This window comes from Hordeum vulgare, chromosome 7H (genome assembly GCF_904849725.1).
Source record: "Hordeum vulgare subsp. vulgare chromosome 7H, MorexV3_pseudomolecules_assembly, whole genome shotgun sequence".
Lineage (NCBI taxonomy): Eukaryota > Viridiplantae > Streptophyta > Magnoliopsida > Poales > Poaceae > Hordeum > Hordeum vulgare.
Genome location: NC_058524.1, coordinates 511,563,217 through 511,579,108, shown reverse-complemented (window position 1 = coordinate 511,579,108; position 15,892 = coordinate 511,563,217). Strand labels below are relative to the sequence as shown.

At 43.6% G+C, this 15,892-nt stretch overlaps 1 protein-coding gene across 5 annotated transcripts; it reads right to left on the bottom strand.

The window, feature by feature from the left end:
- Positions 1-3,133: 3,133 nt before the first annotated feature.
- LOC123407379 (protein SHORT ROOT IN SALT MEDIUM 1-like) lies at positions 3,134-15,571 on the bottom strand. 5 transcript variants are annotated; one of them, XM_045100502.1, is made up of 24 exons: positions 15,414-15,571; positions 15,138-15,288; positions 14,900-15,007; positions 12,942-12,963; positions 12,667-12,857; positions 12,552-12,572; positions 12,407-12,468; positions 11,379-12,140; positions 11,246-11,291; positions 10,671-10,763; positions 10,513-10,568; positions 10,305-10,413; positions 9,310-9,524; positions 9,159-9,222; positions 8,469-8,642; positions 8,356-8,386; positions 7,178-8,274; positions 6,923-6,997; positions 6,650-6,724; positions 5,824-6,279; positions 4,321-4,572; positions 4,168-4,209; positions 4,018-4,080; positions 3,134-3,510 (listed from the first exon to the last, which is right to left on the bottom strand). In XM_045100502.1, the coding sequence occupies exons 2-24, from the start codon at positions 15,213-15,215 to the stop codon at positions 3,421-3,423; spliced, it is 4,182 nt and encodes a 1,393-aa protein (XP_044956437.1). In that variant the 5' UTR covers positions 15,216-15,288; positions 15,414-15,571; the 3' UTR covers positions 3,134-3,420. The 5 variants fall into 5 exon arrangements, with proteins under 5 accessions (XP_044956437.1, XP_044956438.1, XP_044956434.1 ...); XM_045100503.1 differs by having other exon boundaries at positions 7,178-8,271; positions 15,414-15,570; XM_045100499.1 differs by having other exon boundaries at positions 12,667-12,963.
- Positions 15,572-15,892: the final 321 nt, after the last annotated feature.

Sequence of the window (15,892 nt, the reverse complement as noted above, 5' to 3'; positions counted from 1 at the left end):
AAAGGGGAAAAGCGGTAGGGATCGGGGGAAAACAGCAAACCAACGGGAAGCAAAGGGGGTCTGGGAAGAGGAGGAAACAAGGAGAAAGAGAGGAACATAGAAAGGAGAGGGGAAACATGATTAGGGGAAGGGAAATGGCGTAGAACTAATCACCGACATGTCGCCACCACGGGCTAGTCGATCACGCCTCCGTCGCGTGAGCCTAACCAGGAGGAGGCTATGTTGAAGCAACAAGTTGTAAGTAAGAATTAAGGTAAGAGTATCTCACTAAGAGCATCTCCAACAGGCGTGCAACGGACAAGCGAACGAAATGGGTCGAGCCCAGCTAACTTGGGTGCACGCGCCGGTTTGCTGAAAACGAAAGAAACCGAGACGTGCAGCGCTAAATAGGAAAAGCCAGAACCGTTATTTTTCCACTACGGAGGCCTCGCCCCATCCCTCGACATTTCCGAGCGATGGGTCGCATCCTAAATTGATCAATCTGCATTTGGGCTGGAATCGACGCGAGTATCGGCCCGCACCGCGGCTGTCCACGGGGCCGACGGGCAGCTCGTGATTGGACTAGAGTGGCCTCGGTAACCGACGGGATCGGAGGCGAGACAACGGCTGACCTGGGGCGATCCGTCGAGTGCCACTTAGATCAAACGAGGGTTGGAGAAGAGGCGAAAAGAGGGTTTCAGGAGGACCTGAGGAAGGGGGGCAAGGATGTGGTGAGGGGGGGACGATGAAGAGAGAGGAATCTCTCGTGGAACAACCAAGCAAGGTCAAAGGGGGAAGCGATAGGGATCGGGGGAACAGCAAACCAGCGGGAGGCAAAGGGGATCTCGAAGGAGGAGGAAACAATGAGAAAGAGAGGAAGATGGAAAGGAGAGGGGAAATAGGATTAGGGGAAGGGAAATGGCATAGAACTAATCACCGGCATGTCACCACCACGGGCCAGTCCATCATTGAAGCAACTAGTCGTAAGTAAGAATTAAGGTAAGAGTACCTCACTAAGAGCATCTCCAACAAGCGCGCAGCTGACAAGCAAACGAAATGGGCCGAGCCCAGCTAACTTGGTTGCACGCGCCGGTTAGTTGAAAACCAAAGAAACCGACGCGTGCAACGCTAAATAGGAAAAGCTAGAAACGTCATTCTTTCACTACGGAGGCCTCGCCCCATCCGTCAACATTTCCAAGCGATGAGTCGCATCCTAAATTGATCAATCTGCATTTGGGTTGGAATCGGCGCGAGTACCGGCCTGCATCGCGACTGTCCGCGGGGCCGACGGGCAGCTCGTCATTGGGCTAGATTGGGCTCGGTAACCGATGGGGCCGAAGGCGAGACAGCGGCTGACCAAGGGCGATCCGGCGAGTGCCACTCGGATCAAACGAGGGGTGGAGAAGAGGCAAAAAGAGGGTTTGAGGAGGACCTGAGGAAGGGGGGCAAGGATCTGATGAGGGGGGAACGATGAAGAGTGAGGAATCTCTCATGGAACCAGCAAGCAAGGTCAAAGGAGAAAAGTTGTAGGGATCGGGGGGAAACAGCAAACCAGCGGGAAGCAAAGGGGATCTGGGAAAAGGAGGAAACAAGGAGAAAGAGAGGAAGATAGAAAGGAGAGGGGAAACAGGATTAGGGGAAGGAAAACGGCATAGAACTAATCACCGGCATGTCGCCACCACGGGCTAGTCCATCACGCCTCCGCCGCTTGAGCCTGGCCAGGAGGAGGCTATAATGAAGCAACAAGTCATAAGTAAGAATTAAGGTAAGAGTTCCTCACTAAGAGCATCTCCAACAGGGGCGCAACGCGCGACGCGCAAAAGAACACTTTACAGCGCGGGAATAGCAATTTTTTACGCGCCACAAAGCGCTGGCTCCCGCGATCGCTGAAAAATGTAAAATTTGAGCGCGCGATGCTCATTCTACGCAAATACAAGATGATGGGCATAGATAGTTTAAATAGTTCACATAGATAGAAACTACTCATCATCGATAGTTCATCTAGTACATAATAAAAAAAACGATAAATTACTCCTCGTCATCTTCATCCAACGCGCTGGTGTCCGACTCCGTCGTGGTGATGAAAGCCTCGGCCCACCGTTCATCGTCGAAGGACCAAGTCGACGCTCCCTTGAGGTCCATGTTGAAGAGTGAAGCTTGCTTCCGCGTACGTTTGTCCTGAGGATAGGCGGCTTGTTGCGTTCTCCTCTCCGCCCTCCTTTGCGTAAAGAATGCGCGTTCGTCGAGGACGCCCTACGGGAACTGTTGGCGCCATTCCGCCATGGCATGTTCATCCATCTCAACGATGCCGAGGCGACGCTCCTGCCTCCGGTTTCGGCGACGATCCTCTTTGGTGACAACCCACGGGGGAGGCATGAGCCGCTGCGTCCACTCCCGCGTGGCCGCGTCATCACCTCAAGGAAATTCATGTCCCTACGAAGCCGGTTGAGGCGCCACACCGCCGCATCATACGCACGGGCTTCATCGTCGGCGGTGTTGAAATGCCGAGACCGAGGCGCATGTCGCCAGAGCGTATCTCGACATAGAAGGTGCCGGATGAGCTCGTGGACGCTACGGTAGCCAGAAGTTCCACGACGACGCGGTGGTAGCAAGGCGAGAGAGAGCGACAGAGGACGTGTGGCAAGGCGAGGGACGCGTGCGTGCGGTGGAAGGACGCGTGGAATGGGTGTTGGATTTATAGGGCGCGTCGAGCACATGGCCACCTTTTCACACGCGCGCAAACTTTCCAGCTGCGCCTGGCCGCCTTTTCACACGCGCGCAAACTTTCGTGCGCCCCAAGTTTTTAACGGTCACTGTTGGAAAAGAACATGCGTACATTTACAGGCCACTGCTCCCGTAGCATCACAAATGAAATTGAACTTGTTATATATACTCCCTCCGTGCAGTAAGAAGTGTATATTAGGACAAATGACACCTTAATTTTTTGAGTAGAACTCTTGTTTGTCAAGCAACGTCCACCTGACATTTAATCATATATACTCCCTCAGTAGGAAGTTTTTGCAGTTCAATTTGAACTGCAAAAACGGTACAGAGGTTGTATTTTTCATACTACACTACTTTAGTAGCTAGTCATATTCTCATGTTCTCCAAACCTGACATAGTTGACACAAGATTGATAGTGTGACACCAAAAGAAAATGGAAAATGCAACACCAGCAAATGTTATTATTATTAGGCCATGACGTTTGCTGTGTGCAAAAAAAATCCTATTGAATTTTCCTAGTAAGTCAACATACACGATATCAATTGTTGCTTTCATTAACAAATATTCATTAAAGGAAATGAAAACTAGCTCCCAGCTACATAGAGTACACTATTCGGATGGTATATTTTCCATTGATCATCGATTCATTGTCAAGAATCTCCAACAAAACAAGTTCCATAACTCAAGGAGCTGCTAAAGACCAAAATCAGGTCCAGATCAGAGATCGGCTTTCTTCACAAGCTTTGTATAGATAATGCGACCATCCCTTGCAGAATTGCTCTCAGCAAGAGCAATTTGAACCATGTCCTGCAGACAGTGAAAAACATGCCAGTGTTATGATGCCGGTCAAAAACAACAGATGATAGGATTTCATCAAAACACGAACCAACCAAGAAACATTATTAGTGCTTCCCAGGATGTAAAATCTACACCATGTGTGCAACAGCCTTCAAGAGGACGAGTGCTCACTGTTATTACCCACCACCCTAAAAGGTGCAGGTATGAATTGACAAATAAACCTATAAGGCTATAACCAATCTAACTACTACTAAATCATATATACACCTTTATTTCTTTAATAAAACTCCTAAAGATTCCAATACTGTGAATCAAATGACCTATGTAGAAAAAATCCCTAAGGATCAAATTCTCCAAAAATCATATAGAATTCATTTGAATCAAAGGAGCCCTTCAGCCAGAGGTGGTAAGTTAATAAGTGGGTGAGACCAGATTGGAACAGATAAGTATCAAGTTCCTGAAAATATGATTACAAAAAATAGTATGGAATCCAGCAAACAGACTTAAGCGACTGACCTTCACATCCCTGTTAGATAAAAATTTCCCCAAGTTGTGAAGGATGCACCTTAAATCATCCACCTGCATTTGTAAAAGAATAAGAATAATACCTTCACTTATCTAAATGATGAATTGCTTCCAAAAGAACGGTACCACTTATTACACTACCTTTATATAACCAACTCTGTTTTGGTCGAAGTACCTAAAAGCCTAAAGACGGAAAAGAACATCATATGTTAGCAATAAACTGGGATGCATGTAACAGACAGAGTTTAATTTTTAATGCAACTCCTAATCTCTTGTACGGGGCAGCAAAAGTACCTGCAACAGGTCCTTATCAACCACATCATGTTTCGCTGAATCTCCTTTTTGTGATCCAGATATCTTTCCCTCCTTAACAACTGATTTCCCTTCAAGTTCTTTCAAATCTCCTTTCTCTGCTGCAGACTGCTTGCCCTCTTCTGCAACTTTTTCCAATTTAAGACTCTCCGTTGTCCTCTTTCCATCATCTTCTGGCTCTTCTGCAGTTACCTCTTCTGGTTTGGTTTCTCTTTCATTTGCGTTATCCTCATTCTGCAGCAGAGGTTAATGAAGTGACACAGGTAAGAACAGTTTGCGTTATCCTCTTTCATCACCGTTCAGGACGCCAGCAATATAGGGATATGGCAGGCGCATATCCTCAAGTATCACATTTGTTTTATTAAAAAATAAAAGAAATGCCTATCCGTGTGATTTTGGGGGGGGGGGGGGGGGGGGTATGTAAGGGACACAAGGCAGCCCAGTAAGGCCCCAACTCGATACAAACCCTAGATATTGAGTAGTGCATGATGATGGCCCAACCATCTCTACAGGGATCGCGATGTCCAAATCCTAGCTCCAGCAACCGCACCGCCACCGCCTATACTCACAATCGCCGCCACCACCATCGCCTGTACTCGCTGGTCACCGTCATTCCTGTCTTCCTCTGCGCAAAGTTGGCACCAGGAACACCTCCATGCCGTCGCCGCCTTGGATCATCTCCGCCTTCTCCCGCTACATTGGCAGCCGCTTTCTTCCTTTACCCAGATAGCAGGTGTCTCCACCTCCCACATTCCTTCTATGTTTTGGCCTTGTTTGCTCAGCTGCTAGCATGTACTCATCCATAATAGCTAGTAGCTCTGCCTTTATTCTTTGTCTAACTTGAATTTTCTATAGATGAAAAGGCAATAGAGAGAAAACAAACAGAAGTACTTTGATCTCACATCTTCAAAGTACAAATTTACCCTTATTACATGCAGTGTTTTCTTGCTTTTTTATATAAACTCGTCATATCCCCATAAGGCTGTTTCTGAAAAATGCCATATCCATGTCGCATGTCCCATCATCCCAGTGCCCATGTCCCCATATCAGTGCTTCCTACATACTACTTTCACTAGAGAAATCTCAATATCTATATTTATATTTATGTATATTATTTGGTGTAAGCTCTCAGACATAATCCAGACTTAAAACTAGAGCAATTAGCCTTGAAAAGTGAGCTAACACTACTCCACTTCATAATGAGCTTGATGAGTTGGTGCTTCCAGCTTCCCACTACCCTTCATTTCTGTTAGAACTAAATGGATATGATCCACATGTAGAAAGCTATACTTCCATATTTTGGAAATACATTATTTGAAAACTAGTGGAAAAGTTAAGTGAATTTTACATGAGAGGGGACATGGGCAAATCAAAAAGCATCCATGGTGTTATAAAGGAAAAGACCACCCGGTAATACAAAGAGTAGTTTCTTAAGCAACACGAGCGAATAGATGTGTGGTGCAAAAGGGTACGGAGAGTAATTACCTGTGCTTCTGCAGGCTCTTCAGCAGTGGCATCATCCATGTCCTCGTCACCTTCATATTCTACTTCATCGGGATCTTCTTCATATTCAGGATCTTCTTCCTCCATTTTCTCATCAGCTTCAGGTTCATCATGGGCAGCTGCTGACTGATCTGTGTCGATCTTTTCCTCACCCTCTTTCATCATTTCATCCTGGGCAGCATGATCTGTACCCGTCTTCTCCTCATCCTCTTTTACAAGTTGATCATGTGAAGCTGATGAATTATCGCTAATTATCTTCTCTCCACCCTCTTTTATTGTTTCATCATTTTTACCCGGGTTACCTGAGGTACTTCCAGTTACATTCTCATCAGTTGTCTTGAGTCGCTTCTCCGAGGATTTTGTATCTTCCTTCTTCAGATCTTCCTCTCTTTGCCGCTTACGTTGATTTCTCTTCACGACATACTGCCTGTGAAGTTTCTGTGTAGACAAAACAAGCTACATGAGGAAAACTGAAAAAAGGTCACTACCAAAACCTACTGGATGCGGCTCTGCTTCCCTCATGAAGCAATCAATTATTTGCTTAGTACTCCACAAAAACTACCATGACCTACCAGGTTACAAACTTCCAAGTCCCAATTTGGACCATTAGAGGAAACAATTATCCTAAAATTTGGTAATAATATAAAGAAGTCGGATTTTCAGTTATGACCCAAGCTACCGGGCATTTTCTTGCAAGCATACTCGACTACCAAACTTCAAAGTTAAATGGAAGTAGACTTGAATGAAAAACAAACTGCTGATTGTGTTTCAAAGCTTACAAAGCATAGTCAGAGCACATAGAAGTTACCTCAAGAAAAGACAAAATCACACAACCCATTCTGTATTGAAGCATTTCGCTGAAAGACTCAGCAAACAAAGAAAGCTGAAAAAGTAACAGAGGAACATATCAATCATCAATATCAAAAGCAATTAACTAATTTCTTTGTGTTATGCTCATAAATAGGTAGAAGCAAAAAATACAGAAAGACAGAGATATTTGCCGAAGAAAAAAATGCAGAGGTAGTGATCACTGGTAATGACAATTAGCATTTTTTTACAGAAGCCAGAGCAGAAAATGGACCTCGAATACAGACTCCTCTGTATCATTGGCGGTGTAGTCCAGGAGGCCATCCAATGAAAGGGATGTTGAACGAAACTGCAAATGAAAATCATTCAATAAGATCTCATGGGCCATAAAACCATGATTGAATTATAGTTTATAGTATTATACTCCCTCCGTCCGGAATTACTCGTTGCAGAAAATTTCTGCGACGAGTAATTCCGGACGGAGGGAGTATGAAATAAAAAAGATAACTACATAGCATGAGGACCATACTTTATATCCTTTGCTCTTTTTGGCCTGGAGAATGAATCCTGGGTGCTTCGGAGGTTCATCAGACTTCTTCTTTTCTTTGGTGTATCCCTTTATCTCCAGCTTCTGGTCTTTATCCTTTGCTTCGCTGTCATCATTTTTCTTGTCACTCTTCCCATCTGTTTCAGCAATTTTTGCATCTTTCTGTTCCACAACTTCCTGCACCTTATCTATATTTGCCTTCTGATCATCAGTCATTATGTCTCCCTTTATCTCCAACTCCTGTTCTTTCTTCTGATTTGAGGTATCTTCAGCAGGAGCTTTAAATCCTTCTTCTTTCTTCTGGTTTGAAGTATCTTCAGCAGGAGTTTTCAATCCTTCTTCCAGTTTAGTCTGTGAATTCCCAGCATCGGTGGGGACTTCATCAAACTTCTCCGGCTGAACAGCCACATCTTGTTTACTTGCTTCAGCAGGTGCAGCAAGGGCTGTTGGCTCAGTCGCTGAAGCAGGAACTTTTCTTTTAACAATCCTTCGAATTACCTTCTTCTTCCCAGTTTTCTTAGCCTCAGGCTGTTGACCAATGCCAGCTCCCGCCTTCTCTTCCCCAAGATCTTCACTTTTTTGTTCAATGTGCTTTTCGACGGTTTTGCTCGCAGTTTCTGCCACGGCATTCTTGTCAACCTGAGGCGATTTATCCACTGGAGCTTCAGCAGTTGGCTTTTTTCGAACAACTTTCACAACCTTTTTTATTATTTTCTTCTTCATGGGCTTTTTATCCTCGGTGACATGGTCAACAGTAGCATCACCAGAAGCGTTTCCTTCAACAACCCTCACTGTCTTCTCAACTTGCTCCCCAACATTGTCAGGATTCTTGCCACCATCACCAGCAAGATTGACATCTCTATCTTTGACCTGCTCTTCCATATCAGCATCAATTTTCTCAATCTTGGCACCATCACCCTCCTTCAGTTCCATATCAGCATCAATTTTCTCAATCTTGGCAGCACCATCACCCTCCTTAAGTTCCATATCAGCATCAATTTTCTCAATCTTAACAGCGCCATCACCCTCCTTCAATTGATCATTCATACTTTTAGCCTCGCTTGGCTCCTCTAAAACTGCTGACAAATAAACAAGGATCAATTATTTTATTCATTAGACAAGGAAAAGGCAGTGAAATGATAAGTGAGGATCTTTCAAACCTTGTTTCTGTTCCTTTGGATCACTTGGGCTCTAAAATGCAACAGGAAGTCAGAACTATTAGTGATGTTTCAGAAGAAAACAAAGTATGTTATAATAGTAACCACAAGCTTACCTTTTCCTTCTTCATATTCAACTGCTCCCTTTCTATCTTTGATTTTCGGTATGCAATCCAGTTGTTCCTCCATATATCCGAAGATGGTACGCATTCCGACAGGTTTGGCACAAAAAGTACAGTAATTTCTTTGTGACTAAAGAGTCCATCAATGCCTACTCTGTTGTAATGGACCTACAGCATAACACGTGTATTACATTATGCTGATGACTTCAGCAATAATAGCATGCCTTGAAAAGCGAATGACTTCATTACTGGAGTAAATGCTCTCATATTATCCTATGGAAGAGCCAATAAACCACATACGAGTAGGGTTTGATATCGCATTTGCAACTGACCAGTTACCAGTCATAATGTCTAATATTCTGACGATTATTAGCACAAATATCCTTTCGAATATTGTCATTTCGGATAGGGAAGATTTTAAAACACAAATAACAGAGAAATGTCAAACAAATTAACAGGAAGCAAACTGATTGTTAAAGATTCATAATGTAAAATGTGCATTATAGAGTTTTGGAACAAAGCATATAGGAATATATGTGTTTGCGCTTCTACGATTCAGAGGAGAATCCAGATATGACCAATTAAATAAAAGGTATATGATGGAAGGATGATGTTTTCCATCCAAAGAAGAATATATTCAAGAAATACAGTTCCTAGAAGATGCTGAGATAGGTTTAGAAGTACCTCAAGGAAACGATTCCAACTAGTACAATTAGATAGATCAACTTGAACCAGTTCCTTCACATATCTGTCCAACAAGATAGGTTACTTGATCAAGGCATTTACAATTAGAGTTGCAAGTTATCCATGGTGCATTTACTTGATCAAGGCATACCTGATAGCGGTTCGAATCAAGCAAGAACAGTCAACCAATGGATCTCCACCATCAAGTGCTGCATTCCAAGGGCCTCCAATAGCAAGAAGTGAACGATCCTTCTTGAATACAGCAAATTTTAAGATATTGTTCAAGTGCACCACTCGTTCCTCAGTACTTCTCATCGACGTTATGTCAGCAAAGGCACCATTGCTCATACCGCTCATCAGAAGTACCTGCACATGGGCATATATGTAAGCACAGAAGGAAATTACTTCACGATGGTTGGAGTTACCTTGTAAGGTAGTACAAACAGCATAACTTAAGTGCCTCTATATCCGGCCAAACGTGAGGTGGATTTTTCTTCTTTGGATTACTTAAAAGCACTAAAAACAAAACTCGAGCTAACGTCAATCCCAAGACAGACTCTTGTGATTTTTTACAATATCAGATGAGTACAAATGCCACGAAAACTTTCCTCCAGTTTCAAAGAAAAAAGACTAGGCAAAGGCTAGGGGTGAGCACACGATGGACCACCATGGAGACATATAAATCATAGCATCGCAATAACTATATTAATATGCAACAGAAAATTGTACTAGCACAACTTTATTTTCTGAGACGTCTCTATGTCACAATGCGATGGAATGACGAAGGCATATTTTTCATGCAAGGGAAATTCGTCCTACAAAAAGCTAGATTCGGACTAGCATTTCTCAAAAGATTGCTCAAGTGGCAAGCATGATCAAGAGGAAGACCATGAAACCCTTGGATAATGCAGGTCAGCAGCACAGGTTGCACGTCATATACTTGCAAGCAATAATTTTCTACGAACATGAGTATTAATGCCCACGACAATTATACCACATGCTTTCTACAAATATTGCTATAGCATGCACAATGACACAATTCACTCAAATAAACACTATCGCTACTTATTTCGGGAGCTACTACTCAAACCAACTACAGCTTTAATTCATACTCCAAAATGAACACGACGTTATAAACATAAAAACCTTTGCATTCCAAATGGTTTCAGGGGTCTTTGTGCTTGATGCGTTCTCAGAAGAGACCAGTGCGCTTTCATCAGCTTTATCGTCATCTTCACAGATGGCATGCTCCAGACTATTTTACAGCAGTGGCAGCAACACAGTATAAAACATGTCATTAATAGGAAGCTCAAGAACATTTAGCAAGAAAACAAAGAGAACAGTGCAAGCATACCTCACTGGTGTATGCAGCGAAAGATTTAGGCTTTCTTTAGCCCAATTCAAGACAATCTACAGAACAAGTAAATCACAAGTAAGGCAAAAAAAACTCATACAGTACCATGATTTCACGTTGAGTTTTGATTTTCAACAGTCATGAATAGAATGTCAAACCTTAGAAAAATCTGGAATAACTGATAGCCTAGGATATCTTTTTGTCAAAGATAAACAGTCTCTCTCATCATCCACAAAACGAAATGGCAAAACCTGCAGCAGACAGCCCAATTAGCAACGAGTTCGTACTGGGCATCAGACTAAAACTGCTGCATAACTGAACATACTGAATATGATATTTGCACATAAAGGAGACAGAGAGAAATGGAGGATGGAAGACATCTCCGTGATTGCTCAATCATACCCACTCTGGTGCAATCTATGCTTAAGGTGTAAATAGTCTTCCAACTTATCCAAAGTGGAAGAGTAAGGAACCAGAAATCTCCAGATAAGTGGTAACAGAAAAGAGAAAGTGGCTAGGAAGGCAAAAACAAGGATTGGTGTAGATAGATGGATAAGTGGAACCCAGAATCTCTCAGATATTACTTCCAAGAGTGGACGCATAAGTTCACAGAGATACAAGGACAGCAGTAAAGGAAACTGGAGACCAGAGTGCATCAAGGAGGCACGTAAAGAATTAATACTATCAATTGATTTTCGCAAGAACACTGTGACGAACACAACTGTTTGTTTACCTTGCACAAATATTCTCTCTTTATTTCTTTAATAGGCGAACGATGCCTTCAGGACAACAAACGAAAGTGTTAGTTTAAAAGGCTGCACCAAAGACGAAGTGCATCCACAAAGCTAGAGAGAACATGGAGACACCTATGCACAGCATCACGTCGAGGTGAAAGGCGCCGCAAAGGCTTCTCAGACTTAACAGAAGAAGAACGTCGTCGATCACCAGGGGTTCTAGGTGGAGTGCGCTCACGCCTTGAATCAGCTACATGCTTCTTGTTCCGCTCCCTCTCCTTCTCGCGGCGCTCGCGAAGACGTTCTCTTTCATGTTCCCTTTGACGCTCCCGCTCCCTTTCTCTTTCACGTTCCCTTATTCTTTCACGGTCCCTTTCCCTTTCACGTTCTCTTTCTCTTTCACGGTCTCTTTCTCTTTCACGGTCTCGAAGGTCTCGCAGCTCCCGTTCCCGCTCCCGTTCAAGCTCCTTCTCCCTTTCAAGTAGCATATCCCTTCGACGTTCCTCATCTCTTAGATCCAGCTCACGACGATAACCAACCCGGTCAATTGCACGTTCATCAACCATGGAGATGCCTGGACGTGCACGGGGTAAGATGTTGTCACGGTAATCAGAATCTGAAGATGGATGGAGAAGGCCTTTCCCCGAGGCATAGTCACGCCCCGGGGGCAGACCCATCCCATAACCACTGCTTGATGATCCTTGCCCATAGCCAAGACTATCAATGTTTGTCCTAGGGGCGCCTCCCAACAATGAAGATGTTTGTTGTCCTCCATATGGAACATTCCCAAGAATGGACAAGTTGCGATGGTCAGCTTCAGCCCTTCCATATGTACTAATTTCCTGAGATTCTTGATGGATTGGAGCGGACCTTCCTGCAAAGTAATCGGCTTGTCTGCCAGAAATGCATATTTTACTCAGTGCATGTGCTATGTTTTTTTGCAGTGATAAACACACAAAGGATCGCTAATTTAGCTTTCCAAAAGGGCCGGTGAGGTACATTAATTAAAATAACTAACAAAATTTAGTCCTAAGCAGAGATGTTTGGAACATGCACATAGTCGTTCATTTGATGCACTTTTTAAACTGAGAGTGACTATGGTCTACCATGTGGATAGAAAACCTGAACAATATAAGTGACCTGGCTGTGAGCTAACGTACCTCATATCAGACACAGGCGGCAGCTGAGCTTTCAGAAGTGGCTGGTGGCGCATTGTTGAACCCTGAAAAGATTAACAGAATAGACATAATTATAGGCCATAACAGAGAGCAGACCATAGTTTTGTAAGGGAAAGACGAATGCTACCTGCTCCACACGGTCATGAATCTGAGATATAAAAAATGTGGTCATAAGATTATGTTTGCTAAATTAACTAAATTAAGGGGAAAACCCCCAAAAAAAGTGAGCACACATTATATACCTGATGGGCTGCAGGTATATGATCAGGATATCTTCTATCCAAATCAGTAAGGCCATCCCTCCTGCCAAGATTAGCTGAGTGTTCACCATACATTCTTCTCTCTGATGTGTAATCAGTACCATACTGGTCTAGCTTCTGTGCATATCCACGCACAGCCATATAGTCATCATTTGGTCTTGGCAAGTTAGACCCTGCAGATCCAGACGAGAACTTGGATGACTGAGATAGTGAAGATGTATGAGGTGGCAGGCTAGGAAGACTAGAAGAATCCGGACCTTTGCTACCAAGTCCCCCAACCTGCAAAAAAAAAATCAGATATTCAGTCAAGATATCATGCACAGAACTCATGGAACAGTCGTGACACTTGAAACTAAAAGGAGGTGAGATCTGACCATGGAAGAAAGTAATCAACATACAAATACAGCTGAAACAAAGAGTTGAGATCAACATTGAGACAAGGCCTAAAAAATACAAACTCGGAAATAACAAAAGAAAAAGACACGACTGGTTAACAGAAATCTCTTCCTAGTATCCGCTCTTCACGAACTACCGGCAAAATGGCTTAACACGTTAAATCTGACAAAATGCACAAAAGCACAAATATTATGTGAAGGCAAGTATATATAAGTTTAATGCCACATAAGATAAGTTTATCCCAGGAAAAGCTTATTTACCTAAAAGAGTTTTTGTATTCTTTTTCCAGATCATTTGATTCCTTGATACACGGATAAGCTATGTGCGATACTACATGACTACCAACTACAGTTTAGTGGACTAGCCAGCAAATTATTCCAGCACTTGCTCTGTTTTCTGCTTCGAGGTACTGCCAGGACACCAAGTCAGTTAACATAGACAACTCACATGAACATGCATTCCTCGTCTAAAAGAGGCCCCCATATTGTGAAATTCTGGATGCTGAAATGCTCTAGCATTGCTTTTTTCAGAAATATTGAATATGACATGCCTAGTGCAAGCTCAGTTATTTTAGTAGTGCATTATCGTAAATACAATGATAATTGGTCAAACCATATTCTACTCTATCCTGCCATTAATCAGTATGATAGGGGCATTCATGTAAATGAAATGGTAATTGGTGGGATCTATTATATTTTGTCATATTCTTATTTGGGAGACAAGAAGAACTTACAAAATGAAACAGACATCAAATTACCTGGTAATTATGCGGCACAAAGAATGAAACAGCAAGAACAAAAAGCTGACCTTGGGCTTATGTAGCTGTAAATAAGTGCTACAGAATCAGCCCATTGATTCCTATCTGCGGTGGAAAATCAGAAATATATCTAGTTTGCAAAAACCCTCACAAGTCTTAACACCACTAAACAGTTTGGACATGATCTGACAGACTTATGCAGGGGAGGGGCAAGGTGGAGATGGCTTGAGAGCAACCTTTACTTGCAATCCTCCAGATTCTTGCAGTTTTAAGCTGAAGCTTAAACCTCACTATCAAGATATAGAATGATGCATAACACATACATAACTAGTATGTTTTGGACATTGGGTGAGGCATCTTTCAGAGCAATATTCTAGTGTGAACCAATAGATTATGACGGGCGATAGCATGGGTCACTCAAAAGGGGCATATGAGCTAGATGCTGCATCATTGCTACTTATCTTTCAGGATGAGTAGAGATCTGGCTCTCATTTTGTACAATTATCTCACAGGGCCATTATCAATTCCTAGGTTTTCTGGACTAACAGAATCAGTGACCTTTTAAACATCCAAAAAAAAAAAAAATAGGCACACTTCCGGGATAATATAATACTAGTTGCTCTTCGTGTGGATAAGGGTAAGGATAAACAAAAAAAATCAGGTCCAGGAGGACACCTTAGTTTTACTTGGATTCACACAGCAACATTTTAGATAATTTTATTTGAGCTAGAACTAATAATCCTGGCCAGCCTCTTCAGCACTGGCCAAACCTAGTGCTTTCTTTTATCTCAGATGTCCATGTGGATACATCAGATTTATGAGAGCATGAAGCTGCGCGGTTCTACTACCATTTGCATTCCAAAGGCATCAAACTGGCAGCTAATAACCTTCATTATTTGCCTTTGCTATAAAGATTCCCCCTCTACATACACCACATTAACAACGACTGACAAAGCAACTTACACAGTAACAGTAGTGAGCATGAACTGCATTAGGAGGCCAATAAATTGTATATTGAAACCAATTTTGAAAAATGTTGGTGAATTGCGATTAGTTAACCACCTGCTGTGTGCCATACACCGACGCGTAAGGCCCTCCATACTGCCCAGCAGCAGCCTGTCCGGCGCGGGCACCTGCCGCACCTGAGGCCCCAAATCCACTGCTACCAGGCTGCACACAAAAGTAGGGCAAAAGAGCGCAGGTTTTTGCGCACATAAAAGATGAGAACCTGCCACGAATCTGGACATAACACAACTAAGCAAATACCAGATCAGCGCTTTTTTTTTTGAGAGAGACATACGATTTGGCCGCCGTAAGATTGCTGCCCGCCGTACGGCGGTTGCTGCCCGTAGGGATTGGGACCTTTCGGCGGAAACATGGCGGACGAGCCCGCCTAGGGTTGCTGCGCGCGGGGTCGCGGGAACAAATGGGAATCTCCCGAAGACCAGTCCCTGCGAGACAAACCCTAGACATCACAACATGAACAGGGAGCAAACTAGAACCAATCCGGCCGAGACATGGATGCGAGGTGGAGATGGGTGGAATCACAAGATTTGTGCCGGGGCCTAGGGCCTACCTGTGGAGCTGGAGGAGGACGCGGCGTTGGAGGGGGCGAGCTCCCGCTCGGGGAATTTCTGGAGTGGGAGAGCTCGGTGGGCTCCGGCGGAAGAAGGGCGAGGGTTTGGCGGCGGCGAGGTGGGACTCCGTAGGAGCGGCTCGGCTTGGCTATCCTCCTATTTAAAGGATGTCGGACTGAACGAGAAGTGTGTTCATTTCGTGGGACTCGTTCCGGGCCTTCTCGACATAGGGTTCCAAAAATAATTCAGGTATCCGCTAAAGAAAATACATTCATTTAATAAATGAAAATATTTTATGTTAATAATAGTGACAACAACCTTTTCAGCTTTCTAGAAGTCAGAAGTTATGTATAAGAGATTACGACATCGCTAGTTAGGCATCACAGGTCGATCCTAACCCAGCCCCCACTCCCGAGTTAACTAGACTGTACTACTCAATCATACGGATCACTCGAGAAGCTCCTGCCATAGTCTAGTT

What these genes read in the sequence shown, in the direction of transcription:
- LOC123407379 (XM_045100499.1), bottom strand. Translation starts at nt 15,215, where the DNA reads ATGTTTCCGCCGAAAGGTCCCAATCCCTACGGGCAGCAACCGCCGTAC. An exon ending in AATCTTACGGCGGCCAAATC is followed by an intron (nt 15,008 to 15,137) that starts GTATGTCTCTCT and finishes TTTTGTGTGCAG; the next exon opens with CCTGGTAGCAGTGGATTTGG. An exon ending in ACAGAGTTGGTTATATAAAG is followed by an intron (nt 4,081 to 4,167) that starts GTAGTGTAATAA and finishes TTACAAATGCAG; the next exon opens with GTGGATGATTTAAGGTGCAT.